The 22,952-nt window shown below is 34.5% G+C and overlaps 1 protein-coding gene across 2 annotated transcripts in view; it reads right to left on the bottom strand.

Annotated features, from left to right (window-relative positions):
- Window positions 1-22,952, bottom strand: part of LOC149902704 (max dimerization protein 4-like) — a 264,617-nt gene that overhangs the window by 39,950 nt on the left and 201,715 nt on the right. For both annotated transcript variants that reach the window (XM_090109614.1, XM_090109613.1), the window contains exon 4: window positions 8,243-8,357. In XM_090109614.1, coding sequence (XP_089965740.1) covers window positions 8,243-8,357 — 115 coding nt within the window. The remainder of the gene's footprint in view (window positions 1-8,242; window positions 8,358-22,952) is intronic.

Raw genomic sequence — 22,952 nt, 5'->3', positions numbered from 1 at the left:
GTTCGATTCATTACGTCACAGTTCCACGGCACAGATAAATAATTTACTAGCGGCTTATTTACACCCTACACCTGACTGTGAGTGCCAATAAATCTGGAGAGACATTTTATCGAGATTGCTAGCACTTGTTATTATTTGGTACTGTGTTTTTTATATATTCTTTTGTATATACCTTGTATTGAAAGACAAAATTGAAGAAAAGAAACGTGTAAAAAAAAGTACGATCGTACTTATTTTTAGGGCCGATTTTTCAATGCTTGGATAAAACTTATTCGTCCAATAAAGTATTACACGATAATATAAAAATGTCACGTAAACTGTCAAATACAGGCAATTAGAATACGTTCGACCAAATAAGTTTGATCCAAAGATTGAAAAATCGGCTCTTAATCAATTTTTTATATGTAGATTCCCTATGAAAGACGACAGAATTTTAATTAACTGTAATACGGGATTAAATATTAATTTATAAATATGGCATACGAATCCTTTAAAATTCTGTGCCACGGTATAAAAAGCCTGACATCAACCACTACCAAAGGCAAAACATAATTACGCTACCAACAAAACGCGAAATTAAAAACTCGTGAAGTAACCTTTGCCGCTGATAACACGGCCTTTTAATTATAGGGGATATGTCACGTAAGGGGGAGGGGGGAGGGATTTCGCCAATAAATCGAGCGATATTACCCTCCTGGGCATTAATGAGGGTTGCCATTTGGTGAATTAATACCTGCGTACAGTTAATGGTGTTCCGACGCTCTGAGGGCTCGGAGGGCTACGAGTTCGATTGTGACTCTAGTGGAGCATAATGGATGCATTTCACACCTGTTTTAATGATTCGTTTCCTTTGAGGACAAAGGATCGCAGTGAGAGACTGTATTTCTGCTGTAATTCAAGAAACAATCGACGCGCTACTGATCGATTGCACAGTCTAAGAGCGTATACGCACTATGCGGGTAGCCGCATTGCGGGTAGCCGTCCGGCTGACCGCAAGCACAATTATGTACGTAACCGCAGACCGCACAGTGCGCATAGAAATGAATATTACGTACATAATTGTGCTTGCGGTCAGCCGGACGGCTACCCGCAATGCGGTTACCCGCATAATGCGTATACGCTCTAAGGATAACTATATTTTAGACATAGACATAGAATATTGCATAGAAAATGTGACTTAATTTATTTTACTATCACTATTAAATATTAGGGTTGTTCTCAAATGTGTCAAATCAAAACACGAATAATTACGGACGTTCAATATTCATCACCCTTGCGAAAATCCAAATCCGAATTACGTCCCGCCCCTCAAGTCTCAAGTACCAAATTACCAATTAAGTCAGCAACAAGATATTTATGCCCAATAACATAATTTAATCAGTATTCGATCGATCTACAGTTTTACGTCCGCGCCCGTAAATTTATGGCGCACCGCGAATCGTCATAAATTTTCATCGACAACCTTACGCACGTCGTAAAAATCGGAACTATTCCGGTTAAACGGCGCGTTATCGAGACGATGTCGCATCGCTATTTTACGGTTTATCATTTTATGGACGGCGATTTTTCGACTAACGCTTCACTTATCTCGAATATTTATTTTGTTGAGAATGTGGAACATGACATTATGGAGGAATACAATTTAATGATGATGAGCATATTATAAGAGCATATCTTGATTTTGATATATGATAAACTGATGTTGATGATGTAATAACCTTATAAGTTATAATTATCAGCTTAAAAATTATATCTAAACACATTTCATATGTTTCTTTTTCTAATAAATTTATATGAATAGCAGTACCTATGTTCTCGTATGACTTATCATTTCAATTGAAAAATGAAAAGCTGTACCAAATAAAGGCAGAAATAAGTATCTAATTCGTTCCTTTACAATAACTAGGATGAACGTCTCAGCAATGAATCAAGAGGTAATTAACCTCGGCCCTCGAGGGTTAGCGCTACCATAAATATAATTGCGAAAGTGTTGAGATTGCTTATTTACGTTCAATTGTTGGAGAAAATACTTATCTAAAATTCTGTGCTAGTTATAGCAGATGGTTTTGCTCACGTAGTAACTAGGAGTAGGCATGTACTAATCCAGATTATAAATTATCTCTAGGTATGCTAAATTTCATCCACCTAATAGATCGAATTTGGATAGTGGTGTTCCGTATAAAAATTAATAAGCATAGTATAGGGTGTTCAGTAGCATATCATACAGTGAAAATATAAAATTAGTTGGTTAATATTTTTATTATTATTATATTTGAACATAACATTCGATTTAAAAGAATATGATAAATAATAACGATAGATATCATATTATATGATTCTGTATCCAGATTTTTGTCAAAATCAAAACCAAAATTAATCAAATAATCTTCCATTACCCTTCAATTACAATCCAACAAAGAACATCCAATAAAACTCCACTGAAAACGTGATGAAAAAATTCCTAACAAAATTCTGGAACTGCATGCACACACCAAACACTGTAGTTTTTTAAACGAAACAATGTACTCATGTAAATAAAGTTTTCCAGCAATTGTTATACACAATACGAGCCCAGTTTCATTAGTGCGTTGTGTACTATTGTCAGTTGAACTGAACCTATATGCAGGTTACGTGTAGGTTTTTTATGGTGTAACAAATTAGTGGGGTAAATATTTTATGAGTGTAAGGCACGTTTATCATTTTACATTCATTAATTGCATTGATAATTTGATTGGTAAGAATAAGATAAAGAACATTTTACATTATTAACTGCGAAGATAAAAAACTATAGATATTATTTACTTTAAATTTGTAAACAATAATTACCTGCATTATTTGACACACGACTTGCTTTTTCACCTTTTTATTCAAATTTCATACAATACACCAACCTATTTCAACACACATACATACACACAACAACGCACAAATCTATTATCTCTACACCAAGCAAACATAAATTCAAGGGACGTCGAATTACGCATTCGTCCAAACCGTGACATATTGAGTTTTGGTTCAAATTCAAACGTGAAGGACCGGCTCATTAGTTTAATGAAGCCGGTAGAGGTAGACTGTATTCTGATGTCTTGTTACCGTACTTCTTATGTTATATGGGGATAATGGTATTAAATATGTTGGTTGGAGTTGATTTGTACATTTCTGGATTGGTGCTGTATTATTTTTTAAGAGTTAAAATTTGAATAGAAGGATTAGAATTGCGTAACTATAAGTTTGTAATATGATGTGCTAGATGAGTATAATATTTTAAAAATTTATATAATACTAGAGGTTCGCCCCGGCTTCGCCCGTGGTACATATTTCGCAATAAAAGGTAGCCTATGTCCTTTCTCGGGTATCAAAATATCTCCATACCAAATTTCATGCAAATTGGTTCAGTAGTTTAGGCGTGATTGAGTAACAGACAGACAGACAGAGTTACTTTCGCATTTATAATATTAGTATGGATATCTAAAGATATATTACACAATGAGCTTCATTATGACTCTGCCCTGAGTTTATTTTTAAATTTGTTATATCATAAAGTTTTTGAAGAATCATTTTGACCTGAGTACAACTTTACATTATACTGTGTGTGATGTGTATTTAAGATATTTTACAAAATATTATATTCCGGGTTCCCTAGAAGATTTTGCGTAAAAAAGTAATTGCTAGTAATCATTTCCTTATCTGTTAAAAGCGGCAACTTTTCAAAGAGCTCACAAATGTTCATGGGCGGTAGTGTTCGCTTACCGTCAGCTAACCTACCAGCTTGTTTGTCCGCGCTAACATAAAAACTCCTAGAACAATCGCTGATCAGGGATGTATCAAACACATAATTCCACCGATAGCGATCACAAGCTTGTTGATACCAAGTAAACACACAAACGAGTAGCAGTCACGAGCCGGCGAGACGTAGGTACAAAGAATAATTATAAATCCGAGCCCTTTAACCGTAATGGGCAATAAATTCCGACGACTCGGAGATATACAACTTCCGTGGTGGCGGGTGGTGTAGGGCTGCGAGATGGGGAAATAAGAAAGGTTTCTTGTGGTGTATTTTACGAGGTTGAATATGAAAGATATACATGGTAACACAGTAAATATAAAGTAAATAGTGTATGCATAATTGAATTGGATTGGATCAAAATATTATTTTACTCCACAATTCAGCGAGGTCGCAGTTAGTAAAGACGCTAAATGAATATCAATTTGTAAGTTTATATCACAACATACTGCTTTTCATTGAGTAGAAACTATATCTTTTATAAACAGAATACATATTATGTTATCAATAAATACATAACGTTAATATTCCTATTGCCCTTTAGCGCGAGAACTGATTAGTGGTAGCCCTACCGTGTAGGCGTTAATCGGAAAACTTAGTGATTCGCAACCACGCTTCATAATATGTAGTTTCGGCCCCGGTATTTCGGTAGATGCTTTTTGTTGATAGCTCGTTAGCAACAGATTGATTACGTGCTATGTACATTGAAACTTCTGAGCATTTCTTATTCGCTTGCTTAATTAAATTATCTAGGTTGCAGGGGAAGATGTTTTGGTGTGTGAAGTAATTTTTATGTGTTATGCTCATATTATATGTTTCTATGAGAATTAATCAATGTGGTAAGTATTTAAAATAGAGATTAGAGAGTCGAAGGTCTTACAAACGCGGTAACAAATTATGTAATTTAAATATGGACATATTATAATCGATTTTGACTTAAGTGGTGAATGCATTTCTAGTCAATAGTTTTGCCTTCAATCTAACATTTGCCAATCAACACTATTTCTTTGACACGACCGTCTTTTCCTGAAAATAAAGAAAAAGCTTTAAATTATTACACACAAAAACAAAATACACCGCTCATTTAAATTCCTCATACATCACGTACTTGTAATTCAAAATCGATTCCCAATATCCGTTCCCAATGTAAATGTCTTAAAATAACACTCACAACTCGGAGCGAAAAAATCTTCAATTCTCCGACGTTCGATATTTGCTAAGTACAATCATGTTCAATTTACCGCTACCGTAGTACTCTCGACGCCTCCGACAATAGCGTAAGAGCCAGTGACTATTAATAGGACTTGAATAATATATGTTTATTGTTTGCCCGGTTCGTATGAGAAGTATCTATATTTTATGAGTTGTATGGACATATTATATTGCTCGATGTTATTCCTACATGCTACGCTAGTATGTGGTTCGCTACGAGCGCTACGCCCATATGATTTAACTCTACATCGATACAAAAAATAATATTGTCAATCGCAACTATTAAGCTGCAGCAACCTATAATACTGTATTAAACATACAAAAATAACAATATGAATAAATGTTTCTCAATGTAGCTTTTTTGTTAAAAAAGACCTACTCTTTAAGTGCAATTTGTCTTTCCCCACATTGTTTTTGACCTTAAAAAAACTAACGCCTACTTTTGTTACCTAGCTCTTAGCCCACAAGTTTCGAGCAGTGACTGGCCGTTTCGGTCAGTTCGCAGTTTCGCTGACTCACGAGCGGTCTCTATGACACGGCAAACACGTTTCGGTAATTATCCGAATACCCTCACTTGTTATATTTCATTTCACGGAGCTTACGTGTATAATGGCCGACGATTTTATATTGAATACGCTTAATTGTTGATTGTTTTCAATTTATTATAGAATTCAGACAAAAAATATGTTCATCTCGTTTAGATAATAATAGATGTTGTTTAGGAATGACTGGGTAAAAAATCGATTCAATATTTATCGTAATTGAATTACGATTTGACGTATGTTCACAATAAAAGTTAATTACAAACGCTATCGATTAAATATAATCAACAAAGTGTCGTACGTAGGTTTGAGGAACAACTATAAAAGTCGTTCATATACATACACATTAAATCAACATAATATTCGATTCGAAATATATACTTGTGTAACAAAGTTTACAGTGCATTGAAAAAAATAACCACCAACACTCAATTTGCATTCACCAAGCCGCAGTTAAAACTAAAAGTCACTACCAATTCTTAACACTTATCGGGTAAAAACTAATTAAATTGTATACACAATGCGTATAATTGGGATCGTGTCGGAGTCGTTGCGTGGTCGTATCGCGTGCGCCTCGGATTAATGACTGCGTTTGATGAATGTCAGCCGTCCCATGCGATCCCTACACGTTATACTAATAATTATTTAAATTTTATTTCTTTTAGCTTTAAACGCCTACGAGCCGCTACGGCGTTGCTACGCCGCTAAATGCTACGTAATTAATGAACTATAAGGATTTATTCAGCTTATGTATTGTTACTTGTATAGGTTGTTTTTAAATTGAATTATAATTAATTTATACTACTTACTTAGTACTGAATAAATTATTATAAATTCGTCTTTATTGTTTCATTTAACTGAATCTGCCTTAAATCAAATAAGGAATTATCGTCTTACATAGTTTACATGAACTTTCAACAGAATTTTAAATGTTTTTTAAACGATCTTTGCATCTGTAAATAAATCTTGATAGCAAAAGGCTATTTTTCATTAACCATTTATTAAATTTTATGATTTTAATTTCTCGCAAGTGCCAACCCTAACATAGGCTACAATGTCTACGAGACAGATAGCCGCGTCCGGAGCCATCATTCACACCTCTGACACACAGCCTAATGTAGCTAACAAATAACATGCCTAATGGTGAATATGCCTTCTAAATGGACTCGCCTACAGCAGTCATATTCCGAGAAATATCGTACGTATTTGTTGATAACTGGACTGTAGTTTCGAATTAGGTCAAAGTAGTTTCCCGTGGTTGAAATGTTACATTTTGTGCTGTTAATGGAACTGAGAGTACATCAAACCTATGAGATACACTAGTATTCGGCTACATTGTTATATTAATACTTCGAATTCTGAATCAGACTATTGCCCCGAATGGCCTTTAGCTGGATGGGAGTGTTCGTTATTGAATTTGATTCTTAAAATTACCTATTTACACTTACTTATCTATTAAATTTAAGTAATTACCTCCAATACTAGCCTGTCTTAAAAAAGTCTTGTCAATTCAACATTCTTACTATGTCACACGAGCGTCATAAATTGCTTCACTAGCATACGAAGGACCCCGGGAACACCTCTGGGTGTTTTCCTGGATCCCTGGCGAAGGGAGGGGGGTGTTCTAAAGAGGGGGGAAGGAGGGGGAGGGGGGCGGATGTGACGGTCCGGAAACGACGGGCGGAATCGCGAACCCTTTGCAGCTAGCTTTGTTTATTTGAGGTCCTCTCGAGTATCGCAGCGGTCTGGCTTCGAGATGGATTATCTTTTTATGTGCGGCCGAAGTTATGGCATGGAGATAGCAGTTTAAAATGTTTATCATGTTTGTGTATATGTAAGGTACGTGTTCGTTTAAACGCTTATGGTTTAAATACACAAGAACACTATACTCATATGTTTATAATGCGATTAATAGATTATATTGTAATTTGATAAAATCACCTTCAATAAACAGTAATGAATTACCTATATCAAAAAGAGCATTCGATATAATTATTTTACTGTATTGTTTTCTTGTGTAAACAAAGTATCACATACCTACACGATACAGTTTTGTCTCTTAAAATCGAACTATTTTTATCACGATACTTTCCGCCAAAATATGTGCATCCACAGTACACAACATAACCGTTCCTATACAGTTATACATCACGTATATATACAGTTACCAAAACACACCACAATCTCACACTTCCCAAGACAGCTTTCAGTACCATAATGAGATTGTGCTGGAGACAATCGCGAGATTACAGCCTGCATCACATGAGCAGTAATTGCATTTCGTAACTGCTTTTATTTCATTATACTGTGCTTTACGAATTGTGTAATTAATCTACGCGACGATGTAAGTAAAATGATTAAAATGTAGGCATTACATTTTTGAGTTTCTGAATAAACTTTTTGTAATGGTGTTAAAGTGATGGTCCGTTTAAATCAAATCCTAAATTTACGTATCTATAATAATATGAGATAGAGAAGTATATTTTTAAACTTGTATGTCTAAATGTGGCACTATTAATAAAGTTTTATATTCTGATAATCTGATGGATGATTTAAGAAACGTTTGTTTTCTTTATAACAAATATTATCATTATGATTATGGTGTTTCACAAAAAGGCTTGTAGACCGGAGACGGATTATCAGCCTACATAATATTATAACATCAAAATTTCAGGTTATCAACATGTAAATAATTTACGTGTACCTTTATAAATCTTTTCGCTTTTGTTAATAATCCTAATGTGGTGTGTCGTGATGCTTCGGGGCCTAGTGGTACCATGTCCTTGAGTTTTTCCAAGCAACTTCTGAGGTGTGCTCTCCTGCAACAAGAAAAAAAAGCAAGTTAATAAAAAGAAGAATTTTCGAACATTTTTTTTTTGGCAATAGGGAAGCGCTTGACCACAATCTCGACTGATGTTAAGCTGAGATGTGGTAAGATGGAACGCGCTTCCCTAGAAGGTACCTGTTCACTCTACGCTTGAAGAGTGCAACATGTTGCGTTGCAAAAATACTCTTTGTTGGCAAAAAAGTTGTTGCATGTAATTTCAGACTAAGTGCTAAACATATTTTTGAATGTAAGTAAAGGCTAGTTTTTAAGCTTTGTTAAAGGAAGACGTGCCTAAAATGTGTAATTTGAATTTAACCTGAAGGATAACAAGTCATTTATAGATTTTTTTTATTAGTTTTCAATAAATTGCAGTTACATTGATTTTTGTATTGTTTCTAAATTACGGGTAATTTTTTATGTACAACCATAGTATATATATTTTGTAAGATTTTCACAAAAGCACGATGTTATTATAGAATAACTACTAAAGAGATCGTTATGCTAGTAGGTAAGTTAGTATTTATAAATCTAAAGGTAAAATACACAAAGTAAATGAGAGGTAACCCGCAGTAAGGCTACCCAAATGGAGCCCAGTTCGGTCGTTTGTTACTCCCTTGCTAACAAAGCTTATTTTTATAATTACTAAGGAATTACGACATGAACTCGAAATAAGTTTATATTCTTACTACATATTATAAAACAAAGTCATTTGCCACGAATGTCTGATACGATAAACTCAAAAATTGCTGCACTTATTTTCATTATCTTCACCCATAGATAGCGTGTTTCTGCAGTTAGGTTTAGTATCATTTATTAAGTTTCAGAGAACGCCTAAAGCCGCAGTCGGAAAACTAGTTAAAAATAAAACATCATATAACTAAAATAACGTATTTATAAAATAAACTTCAAAACCCTTTCATAAAACATCATGAATTCATTGAACCAAACCCATCAGTAAACATAAAAACGTTTACTTCAACACGATTACTTTTCGCCACACTGAACAAACTAACGGCCCTACAATAATCATCCACAATTTCGTATTACAGCGAGAAACATTAACGTTAAAATCTAAATTGTTTCTCGCAATAAAATCGAATGCATTTCACCGCTGGTTTGTCGCCAAAGAGAGCGCCCGGGGCGGACCGGCGGCTCGCCTGATCAGGCGTAACTAACAAAGCTTATTTCGTGCGTTACTAATGCAACTCGATTCCATTTCTCGAAGGAAAATCACTTGAGAAAACGAATTTGCGAATTCTAATGCAATACTCTTGAAAAATTTCGAAAGAGAAACAAGAATAATGCATGTGTTGAATGAAATGAATACGTTTCATAAAGTTTTTGCCTGAAAGAGAACTTTCGGATTTATTTTATAATTTTATTCGTGTAACTATAAATACGGGTTAATATAAAACTAATTAACGTATAATTTGAGTGTAATGTTTATTTTATAAACTGTAAAGTGCAATCGTATTGAATAACTATACTGATTAAAAAAAGCAATTTATTTCATTCAATTAATTTAAAACTGTTAAACTACCAGGCTACCATAATTACGAGAAAGTGCCAATAGTAGTGGCACCTCGGTCGCAAATTATAGCAATGCTCGCGCACCGTTTCCGCTGAAACCCGAGGAGGCCAGCGGTAACGTTATACGATTTTAGTGGTTGCACACACACAGCGACTGTACCACTGCTTTATTTTTACATCCTACACTTTACCGTTCATTCCACAATTACGTGCCCTTTTTCGCCTTCTATGAACGCGACGTTGGCGATAATTTGAAATAATTGGATGTTTACAGTGTCGCTACGTTTCATTGAGGCGATTGTATCTTTAATTGTTTTGAGAAAAGTGCTTATTTATTGGTTCGTTTATCCAGAGTAACGTATTGTATTTATATTTTATTGTTATCTCGTTAGTACGTGAATTCACGGTTTCAATTACTAATGGAATAATAAAATAGTAGAAAGACTTGCCTATATATAAAACCAATAAGAAAACAAATGTAAAATAGACTTCGTGCCACACTCGCAACGAGGGAATTCAATTCTTCTCATGTCAAGGGACATTTTCTTTTGGCTTTTAAGGTAATTTTATTTAAAACTACATTTCAACGTGCATTTGCTTGCACTTCTCTAGCGAGGCATCGCGAGCAGTAACTGATACAAATTGTCAGCTTATTTTTACCATAACTTTTAATTCTTTCAACAATATGCCCTGTAAATATTATAAATGAAAAAAATTGTCAGGATGGATAATGTTTGTTACGCTTTCACGAAAAAACTACGGAACGGATTCTGATGAAGATTCACAGTAATATAGTCTATACAACATAATAATACAATATGGACTATAATATAGAAATACTTGATTTTAAAACCGCGCGGCACACCTAAGATATCTCTATGATACAATAAATCAAAATAAGGCAGCCCTATTATTTGAAAGTCAATAGTACTTTGTATATTATTCGTAAGTCGTAATAAAAAGGTTGTTGTTGCCTAGAAAAGTAAATACATAGAGAGATACGGTAACAAACACAATTAATAAGAATTAACGACGCCTGTGACAACACTAAGGAGCACAACAGGAGTTTTTGTAATTACAGATACATCCTTTTTTTGTTGCTTTCTTATATTGTTCGAAGGGAAGTTACTATGAAGGCGAAAAACATATTATTTTCGTAAGACAGATTCTTGCCAAATTATTATAATTAAATAATAAACATACTTGTAACATATTATTTGGATAAGCTCAAACTCAAACTCAAACTCAAACATTTATTTATTCAATTAGACTTCTTCTAGAAGCACTTTTGAAACGTCATTAAGTACATGTTTTTAACATTTACCACCGATTCGGAAAGCAGTATCTACGGAGAAGAATCGGCAAGAAACTCCATAGTTGCTCTTTTTAATCATGTCAGATTTACAATTTTACAAATTACATATGTAATATCATAATAATATATTATCATAATATACCAAAGAACTGTCCTGTGGTTTTTACGCGACAACCCTCCATGGGTTTTTATCTTCCATATATTCCTTAATACTGTAATAGGCTCTCTTGACAAGTACATTTTTTATATAAGATTTAAATTTAGAACTACTAAACTCTTTAATATTATGAGGAATTCTGTTGTAAAAGCGTATACCTTGGCCCATAAATGAATTTTTAACTTTAGCTAGCCGGAATAATGGCATTTCAATTTTATTTCTGTTTCTTGTGTCATAACAATGTCTATCTCCTACTTTTGTGTGTAAGTAAGCGTTATTATGTACATATAAAATATTATTAAATATATACTGCGACGGTACAGTAAGGATACCAGTATTCTTAAAGAGATCTCTTAGTGAGTCTCGAGCACGCAAATTATATACAGAGCGTATGGCTCTTTTCTGTAATATAAATATAGTTTCTATATCTGCAGCCCTGCCCCATAGCAGAATTCCATAGGACATTATGCTATGAAAGTAGCTAAAGTAAACCAATCTAGCCGTTTCTTCATCGGTGAGATGCCTTATTCTTCTAACTGCATATGCAGCTGAGCTGAGCTTAGCAGCGGTGGTGGTAACATGGGCACCCCATTGAAGCTTCTCATCTAATGTCAAACCAAGAAAAACAGTCGATTCCACAGGGTATAATACCTCCCCGTTTAAAATAATATTCCTTTTCACCTTTTTTACATTTGGGAGGATAAATTCTACACAATTTGTTTTTTTTGTATTTAGTAGTAAATTATTAGCATTAAACCAATTGGATATGCGTAAAAGAGCAGAGTTTACTTCGTCAACATTTGTGTCATGTCTATCCACATTAAAAATTAATGAGGTGTCATCTGCAAACAGTACTATTTCACACATATCCTGCAAATAATAAGGTAGGTCATTAATATACACTAAGAACAAAAACGGTCCTAAGATAGATCCCTGCGGAACACCTATGTTAATCGGCGCACCGCGAGATTTCTCTCCATTAACGACAACGGTTTGTACCCTGTTCTGAAGATATGAAGCTATGAGATCCTGAGCTAAACCTTTGATACCATAAAAATTTAGTTTCCGTAATAGAGTGGAATGTTCTACACAGTCGAAAGCCTTAGAAAGGTCGCAGAATATCCCCAAAGCATTCTTTGAATTTTCCCATGCTTTGTATATATGTGATAAAAGAGCTACTCCGGCATCAGTGGTAGAGCGCCCCTTTGTGAAACCATACTGTTTGGCGTGCAGTAAACCATTTGATGCAAAATGACTATTTAATTGGTTTAAAATTAGTTTCTCGAAGACTTTGCTCAAAGTTGGTAATATGGAAATTGGCCTATAGTTATTACTGTCTTCTTGGTCACCACTTTTAAATAAAGGAATAACTTTGCTAAACTTTAGTAAATCAGGGAATATACCACAGTCGCAACACTGATTAAATATAAACGCTAGTTGATTGGCAATGTTTTCTATGATATTATTTACTAAATTTACAGACATACCCCAGAGATCACATGTTTTTTTTAAATTTAATGTTTTAAAAGTTTTAACAATTTCATCAGCAGTCACGTGTCGCAATTCAAATAATTTGTTACACTCAGCAACGTGATCCCTCAATAAAGACTCTGCAAGCGCTGAAGACGAATTTAAATTCTTAGTTAAACTAAGTAAAGTATTAATTATTCATTGGGAACAATATAATTGCCAATTAACAATCTGTTTAATAACATTCTTCATTTTCCCGCCCTCCACTCAATATCTACAGAAAAAAAAAACTATAAAAAAAGAAGAAACTATAGAAAAACGCGGCAACAGCACTGAAACGCCCCAAATCGAATCACTATCAAACGTCAACGTCACGTAAGAGAGACGACATTAATTCCATCGCACCTCAAGGAGCCCGCCAAATGAAATACACTTGTAATTTCATACGAAATGAATGGAATAAAATTTCATTGTGATCCGTCTGTCAGCCGAGCCGCTGGGGCATTTGATACACTCTTGTCAATGTCACTTTTGACGTGCGCTTCTCAAGATGGCGGCTTTTTACCGCCAAAAATGTTCGTTCGCTCAAATGGCTTTCAAGGGGATTTCTTTTGCTCTCTAATTGTATATTCTCTAATTATATATTGTCGGTGTGAATAGGAAAAGTGTGTTTCTTGTAACGTAATTTATTTAGATTACTTTTCTCACAAAATTATTTAGTTATTAAGAAAATAAGCTTCTTTTTTTCTTAAAATATTTACATAGCCACTATTTATTAAAACATAAAAAGCTCAAAGACGGTCAACAGTCAACACCCGCCACTATCTTCTTCCAGCTAAAATATTTAATGAAAAATATGCAAATGATCAAACTAAAATGCAATATGAGCATTAACATTATGGTGTTTGAGGCTCAATTTATATTAAAACACAAGGATGATGCAATCACTTTTATTTGACACAACAAACTGACATACGATCGGTGACATTATTTGTGTGTACCCTCACTAATATACTACAATCCCTCCACCTTTAGTTACAACTTAATGACTAGGTATTACAAAAATTTACGTTTTTTACGTATACGCAAAGGATATCTACGAGGTGTCAACTGATCGTCACTCCGGGGGTCTATAGGGGCGGAAGGAGAACTCACGCTAGTAGTGACAGAGCTTCCTTCAGAATCTGAGCCAACTGGTACCGACTCACTCCTCTCCTCCTCTACCTGTTCTTGTTGAGGAGCTGGCGATGACAAGACGTTTGAATCATGAGGAACCCCCTGCAATTGCGGTGGATCTTGTTCCGTAACATGTTCCCCAGGAACTGAAGATTCAGTCACCTCATTAGAAGTGTAGTCCCCGAAGCAACTCACATCATCAGAAACATGTTCATTGTATTTTTTAGAACCCTTATAAATCAAAATTTGGTCTATATGTTTGCGAACGTAGACATTTTGTTCTGGTACATAAACCAAATACATCCTTGAGCCAATGTTTTTCTTAATTATACCAAATTTATAAGTATGTTTGGTTCCATTTTTATAATAGTGTTTAAACAAAACTTCATCTCCGGTTTTAAATATAATTTTACGATGACCCCCATAGGCGTTACTTTGTGAAATCTGTTTAGCATGAACATTATCCTTAATGACACTTGACAAAGACTCTGAGGTTGGTGAAGTGCCACCAGCCACCGTACTACGTTCACAAAGTAAATCTAAACGGCAACGTAACTTACGGCCAAACATCAACTCTGCGGGAGAGACACCGGTAGTGCAGTGAGCCGAATTTCTATAATTAAATAAATATTCGTATAATTTATCAACCAACATTTTGGAGCTGCCTTCGTTTAAAATCACCTGAATACTGCGTTTAAATGTTTTCACAGTATTTTCGGCCTGACCGTTAGACGCTGGGTGGTACGGTGCAATGGTTACATGTTTTACTCCATTGCGTTGACAAAAATTTTCAAAATAAGCTGAACAAAAATTAGTTCCATTATCCGTCACTATAACTTTAACTAAACCAAATCTACTAAACATTTCACTGACTCTCAATACCACCGCTTCACTATCTGTCGTTGACATAATAAAACATTCTACCCATTTAGAATATGCATCAACTGCTACTAAAAAATTTTTATTGTTCAACGAAAACATATCTAAATGAATGCGCTCCCAAGGACGCTCGGGGTAGGACCAATGGGCGAGGGGCGCGCGCGGGGGGCTGCTACGAAAAACATTGCAAATACTACATGAACCAATTTTTTGCTCAATATGTTTATCGATGTTAGGCCACCACATACGAGTGCGCGCTTCATTCTTAGTTTTAACGATTCCAAAATGAGAACTATGCAATTCATTCAATAAACGTTCACGTAAAATGGTAGGAATTACAATCTTATGGCCGCGCATAATGCAACCATCTTCATATGAAAGTTCATTTCTACACAATTATTACGCTTAACATTAACGTTACAAACTCGTTGTAAATGCCCTTGTTTACCGCACTTATTACAACTATAACTTTTAAAACGACACTGCTCTTTTGAATGGCCTTTACCACCGCACACTACACATAACACTTTCTCACTGAAGCTGGGGCCCCGGGCCGCCCTCCCGGGGGCGCCGGGACGGACGGCGAACACACCAACCGGACCTCGTTCAACTCCCGGCTGCAAACTCGCCGATGATGCCGAATCAGCACTTTGCAATGCCAAGCGGGCACACTGCACGCTTAATGCCATCTCCAACGCCTTGTTGAAAGACAAATTATCGATATTCTCAGCGAATAACTTTTCTTTTTCTTTGGCATTTACTAGACCCAATACGAATCTATCACGTAGTGCTGTGTCCAATTCGCCCTTGAAGCCACAATGTTGCGCTAAATGTCGTACTCGCGCCGCCCATTCAGTTAAATCTTCCCCCGGTCTTTGTTCAGCCTTATAAAACAAATATCTTTCAGCAAAAGTACTTCTCTTCGAGATAAAATGATCGTTTAACTTCTGTACGAGTGTGGCGTACTCGATGTTTTCTAAATCCGAAGGAAATACCAAATCTTTAGCGACGCGATAAGTTTCTTCTACCAACGCTGTCAACAACAACGCGCGGCGCTTCACCCCGGCTTTGTCTGTATTTTCATCAATGCTGTTAGCCGTGCAATACTGCTTAAAACGACTAATGAATATACTCCATTCTTGCGCGCGGTGGTCGAACGTGAGATTGCTGCCAAATGATGCATTTCCAACAAAAGACATATTTCACTGTATTCTTTGTACTTTTTCACGTGTGAATTACTATTTCCTCGTCGCCAATTATGGTGTTTGAGGCTCAATTTATATTAAAACACAAGGATGATGCAATCACTTTTATTTGACACAACAAACTGACATACGATCGGTGACATTATTTGTGTGTACCCTCACTAATATACTACAAACATATATACGGAAGCTGTATGGAATTTACATGAATATAGTTTGACGAGCGTCTTTCCCCAACTTGCCGGGAATTGGCTCAAGTTTAAACTTTAAACACATGATCACTTAAGCGACCAAGTTCGTGCATTTGAACCAGCGCCTGACGTAATTTAATAAGGCTCGGAGTTTGATGTGTGCAGGCGTCTGAGTATGTGATAAACATGCTATAAATTTTCATTAATATTAATAACTAATTTATAATGCTTTTTTAATAATGTTAAAGGTTTATCATATATGGTGGTTTATATTGATATTAAATTTTAAACTTAAAGAAACGTAACGAAAGAGTCGGAACGGGAACGGACTAAGGAATGTTGCTTTTCCTAAACAACCAGGTTCCTTATCATTAACTAGCTGCGCTCCGCGGTTTCACCCGCGTGGCTCCGCTCCTGTTGGTCTTAGTGTGATGATATATAGCCTATAGCCTTACTTGATGAATGGGCTATCTAACACCGAAAGAATTTTTCAAATCGGACCAGTAGTTCCTGAGATTAGGGCGTTCAAACAAACAACCTCTTCTGTTTTATAATATTAGTATAGATATTCTATGATCTTAATGTTATAAAAATTTTCACGTCATTAAATTAGGAAGATGCATTTAGGCAAGGCTTTCTTATTGAATAATCATTTCATAAATCAAACACACCATTCTATAATTATTATTATTCATTTACTAATAACATCAACACATCCAAGCACCTCAAAGTTACTAACCATAAAATCGTCAAGTCAGGTAGCCTACCAGAGTCGTTTAGCAAAACATTCGGCCATACCTCTAATACACTGCAGTACACTGTTATCGGGCACACTTTACGAGTTTACGACGCCATAAATTACATACGACTGATAAACTCGTAAAAAACTCATCAAGACAAAATTGGGAGCACTCACTATGATAATGCCTACTACAATCGCGGTAATTATGAAGTTTATGGCTCGTCAAATTGTGAACGGATATTATTAATTCTGTTCCACGTTAATTTACCTTGTTTAAGTAAAAATACAAAGAGAGCGTTTATACTTAAAATACCTACGTACAAAAATAGGGACGTTTTGTTATATGTACTTAGCTTTAATAGTAATAAATCTTAAGTATTTCACATCAATATAATTTCTTTGCTAGTTGTTCATGTTACCTCCTAGACAGGTCCAGATTTAATTTTTGACCAAATTCGAAATCAAACCTACCTACCTTGTTACAATGATCTAATCACTCAGACTAACGTTAAACATTAAACACAGCACTAACTTTTCTAACATCAAAGCTACCGTACATACCCACTGCGCAAATAGTTAATAAACGTAAATACAACAAGAACGTCGCATTACGTTTACAGTGTAGTGAGTAATGCTCGATACATTTTAGCGGCAGTAAGCTTGCCGGTAACTACGCCATTCATTTTACTACGGGCATACAAACTTAGTGAAGACGTCGAATATTAAGCCTTTATAGCGTTCGTACAGATAATCAAGTAATAAAAATATTACGGATTACGTATTCATATATTTTATTATATGATACTTAATTTTCTTGCAGTAAATGGATGTCATTGCATGTTATAGTTATATTCTTATATTAATTAATTTAAGTATTTAAGTTTTATCTTGCTTTCAGATTATTATTAGTATGCATAAATATCACGGAATATTGTGGTGTGTTGAACTCTTTATAGCTCTAGCGTGGTTACAGTAAAATCATTATGTTTTCTTTGTGGAAATAGAGTAACTATTTAGAAGGTAATCTGTGAATATAGTATAATTTCATATTTTGTATGAATATGAACATATATTTAACTAATCGTTATGTTTTAACTGAAAAAATCAATAAGCTTTTGCGTTATTATTACATGATTTGTTTTGATGTCATTAAGGGCTGATTTTTCAATCCTTTGATAAAACTTATTCGTCGAATAATGAATAAAACTACCAAAACGTATTCTAATTGCCCGTATTTGACAGTTTACGTAACATTTTAATATTATCGTGGATAAGTTTTATCCAAGCATTGAAAAATCGGAACTAAAAAGTTTCACTTATTCAATGAATATTAAAATGTTCTAAGATTTATTTAGTTACCAAAAATATGATTAAAAATAACGTAAATGGATATCTTTCTCCACACTGCTTCCATAACGGCAAGACATTTCCCCGTTTTATGGGAAATTTACAAAGTCACTTAATAAGAATCAGGTACTGGGTTGTTATCACCCCACACGGGGAGTTCCCTGTCACTTACCATTCATGTGGGGTAATGATGTGGCGATTATGAATATGCATGTAAAACCCTATCGATTTTCCTATATGGATGCCCTTTTTGTTGTTTTTGTATCGTAAGAGTGGGGTGGTGTTGTATAACTTTGGTATTTTAATGTAACGAAACTATATGAAATGTACATTGTTGAATAACAAGATTCTAAAATTCTAGCAAAATAGGGGTGGAAATTTAATATAGGTAACATTATTTAAAAAAAATGACGCCCAAAGAAATGTAAGGTCCTTACATAACTTCAATAAATCCGCTGCGATAGGAAATAAAAGAAATACCTAAGTATATGTATGTGTTTTCTTTAAGTATAACAAATTAATAAAATACAACAAATAAATTGAAGTTTGAAACTCCCTAAAAACAAAAAGCAATCATAATCATTCACAAAGGAAAAGACATCACAAAATCTCCCAAGATTTCATACCAGGACGCCATAACCGATGAGGAAGTAAGCCCGCCGTTCCAATTCTGTAACCCTTCGTAAAAAAAGTCTATCGCGACGAATGCATCACTAACCATAATTGACCCCCCACCGTCGAATCAATGCGCAATCAATACACCCTCCTTTCAATAATCACTTGCTTCAAGGATACACTTTGTTTGGCTTCGCGGGGGGTCGATGTGAGATTGAAAAATGTCGCATTATATATTGATGTTCGATGAAACATTCGAGAAATTTTAGTGTTCCAATATATGAGGAAGAAAATGTGATGTTTTCGTTGGAATATTTTGTTATGTTATTTATTTATATTGTGAAGAAATATGATAGGTTTTGCTAAGAAATTAAATATTGTAGAGTTTGAATATATGCGATGGGATTATAAAAAAGGTCATTAAACACGAGTAAAGTCACGCTTAAGAAGCAAGCATGAAATATACATAAATAGAATCTCGTTAATACCCCACGTAGCGGAGGCTTTTCTTTGAGAGTGTTTTAAGAGATTCCTGTAATAAGATTAAGGGATTTAAACAATTCTTCAAGAAGGCTTCTAATTTTAAATGCTAACTAGAAGTAGATAATCAGATAACGTTTTTATTTGTTTATCGTGTTTCATAATCGAGTGGGTTCAGAAAAATATATGTAAAGAAATTCTTATATATGGTAAAGATTAAGGCATATGCGTTTTAGAGACAAAATATATTATACGATTTTTCAATAAAATAAAAATAAAATATTGGCGTGAAGAGAATTATACCTAAATAACATGATTAAATACCATGAGAACAATAACATCACTACTGTACTATAGTATAAACCAAAGTAACTTTCTTTGTCCCTATGTATACTTAAATCTTTAAAACTACGCAACGAATTTTGATTGAGTTTTTTTAATAGATAGAGTGATTCTCGATGAAAGTTTTAGTAAATAATTCATTAGGTTTTAGACAAAACGGGCGAAGCCGTGGGCTGACCGCTAGTGACTTATATATTATATTCAAACTAATTATGTACTCATTAAAATATAATTTCTCTATATTCTCTATTCATAAATAAATACATTTAGCCATCCAAACAACACCTAAACAGCATAATTTAACAGATTAGGCGAGCATTATGCAATTTGTATGCAATCATAAACATGAAGCTTGGTATTTTTAACTCCACTGAGTCGAAACTGTCGCGGCGGTCACGCGAGCTTAGCATATAGATTGCTGCCCGCCGGGTACCCGCGATACCCAACTAATTACATTTTACTACCAATTTCATGATGTCCTAGTTATTTTATTTATTTATTTATTCTTCACTGTATAGGAAATACAAAATGAAGACGACACAAAATAAAAGATACAATCGGCATACAGTGGGCGGCCTTATGGCTATAAGCCATTTCTTCCAGGCAACCGTCGGGTAGAGGATAAAAATATAATAACTTCGGTAGTGTGAGCCAATAATTAACATGAGTTATAAATATTTAAATAATAAAATATATAGTAACACATATACATAAATATTATATACGTATAGAATATAATAATCACATACATACATACATATACAAATATCATACACATACTTACAGATACAAAGAGCAATACGATAATTACATAAATACTACAATTAGAGGGAAAGGAAATAATCTTTCAGCATTTTCTTGAAAGAGTTTATTGTTTGAGCACAACGAATTCTCTCAGGTAGTTATGTTGGGACTCTGTTTAAAGGAATATCTATCTTTGTTGTAAGAATGACTGTACTGGTTTACATGTAAACTCAAGCTCCAAACAATTCAACGAACGAATTAAAATGTACAGAAATTAAATGTACATAAGTACATAATATACATTATATTCTTTGAAAGCAGATGTTTTACAATATTAGCCGTACATAATCTTATAAACAATATTTTGCTTCAACAGCTTTTAAACGCTTAAAGTTTCATCAATATCGGCCTATATGTTTCACCGTTCCAACCAGAAACACATATGACATAAGTCTATAATAGTTATAATTGCGCATTGCGGCCTTATTTCTACGTCAACACCAAATAACTATGTAAATTAAAACGAGAATAGTTAAAAACACCTATAAAATGTAGGCCGGACTCATTGTGGCAAATGTTTTAACAGAATGCTGTAAAATATCTTGGTATAACACCTCGTAAATTATGTGTTTTCGTGTTTACGACGGATATTAGTCATGGAAAGGCACGAATGTTCAAATGATTTATGTACACAACGTAATTTAGAAATAAATTCTCAGTCAGCTTTATTTCTGTTTAATGAGACGTTAAATTTGAGTAATTCCATTGTTAATTCGCTGTGCCATTGAATATGAATTAGAATATTACAGAATACAGAGAGGTCGGTATTCCAAAATTGTCACAGATTAATAATTGTAACTCGTTATAAAAGTGATCGTACAGATAGAAGAGATAAGAATCACATAATTTGACACACAGGCTACAATATCCATTTTCAAATAATAAAAAAAAAACCTAGCAACCCAAACGCGGATCAAAGTACCAGGCGCGCATACAACACGAGGAGCGTAACGCATCACATCTGTGCAAGGGCGATGGTTGGTTTGCATACAGATCGCCGGCCACCGTGATGTACGTGCGCCGCAAGCTGACTTGTGGACCGCGCTAGGGCTGACAAATTGCTACGACGTTTAGGGCTGACAGGTTCGGGGAATAAGGTGAAACGTATGTACTATGAAATAAGTTCACTTTAACTGCTCGATTATTAAATTAATAAGATATAATAAGAAATATACAGTGTCTGATATAATGATATACGTCAAATTTCCATACTTTTATACCATTACGGCGTAGAGGAAGCGTAGCGCAATGTAAATCGCTACGCGTGTAGCTATTTGCTAGCGCTACGGAGTTTCGTAGCGACTCTACGTGATAACTCATTAAGTTCAAATATTTATGACCTCAACATTGCTATTTACATATACTAAAATATATTATATAGGTGTAAAATGTTTTGTATATGAAAAACAAATCAACGTAAGTTTATAATATGACAAAATTAATTGCTGCAGGTAGAAATATACTTTTATATTATATACATTCATAGCATTACAAAGACTTTTAAGTTATGATTGAAGTTTCGCATTACAAGGAAAAAAATACGTGAAGAAATCCCATCGTGGGAACAAAATGAAATTTTTAGCGCGCCGATCAAATATTACGATCGAGTAACAACTTTGTCCATTATCGAAGTTAGGAGTTCTGCATGAAAAGTTAAATTCGCTATAATTGGAGTGATTTAATTTAGAGCATTAAACGAATCGAGCCTCCAAACTTCCCGCTTCGAGTTTCATAAGAGGCTACTGCGAGGTGTGGCCACTAATCACGCGAGTTGAATAAAACATGTTAATTCTAAATGACGTGATTTTATTTAAACATGTTAATTTTATTTTAATGCTAACTGCAGTAGTTAGTAATGAGCGTAGAATAGAAGTGAGCTGTGTTTAATTTGTTGTCGAGATAAAAAGGCGTTTTCTCGCAGAGTGCAGTAGATTGATGAACCTAATTGCTTTGTTGTTTGTTGAAAAGTCATTACATTAAAGACGTCTGCACCGACTTCTTACCGCTTTATATATATTTCAATTCAGAGATATACGTACATGAGACTAGGTTAAATGAAAAAAAAGTTAGTATTACTTTTTGAGATAAGCGAGTTAAGTCCTACCATTTTCAATTTAGAGATTTGTTTCTAATTTCATACTATAGAATATAGATACTAACGCCTCATACTTACAAAACAAAGATAGGCTTAAAATCGTTCTTTAAAATTACCCCCATATCAATTAAAATATCCTGTCATTCAAATACTAAATATCCAAATAAAATACATAAAATACCACATTAATATACTAAGGTTAACGTTTCTTTAAACGCTGGTTTACTGCCCCCACAGCT

The sequence above is a fragment of the Colias eurytheme genome, chromosome 14 (assembly GCF_061535395.1).
Source record: "Colias eurytheme isolate Ceu_HAF_F1 chromosome 14, ilColEury1 Martin Lab GWU primary, whole genome shotgun sequence".
In the NCBI taxonomy this organism is placed as follows: Eukaryota; Metazoa; Arthropoda; class Insecta; order Lepidoptera; family Pieridae; genus Colias; species Colias eurytheme.
The sequence above is the reverse complement of the archived record's forward strand: the minus strand, read 5'-3'. Positions and strand labels throughout refer to the sequence as shown.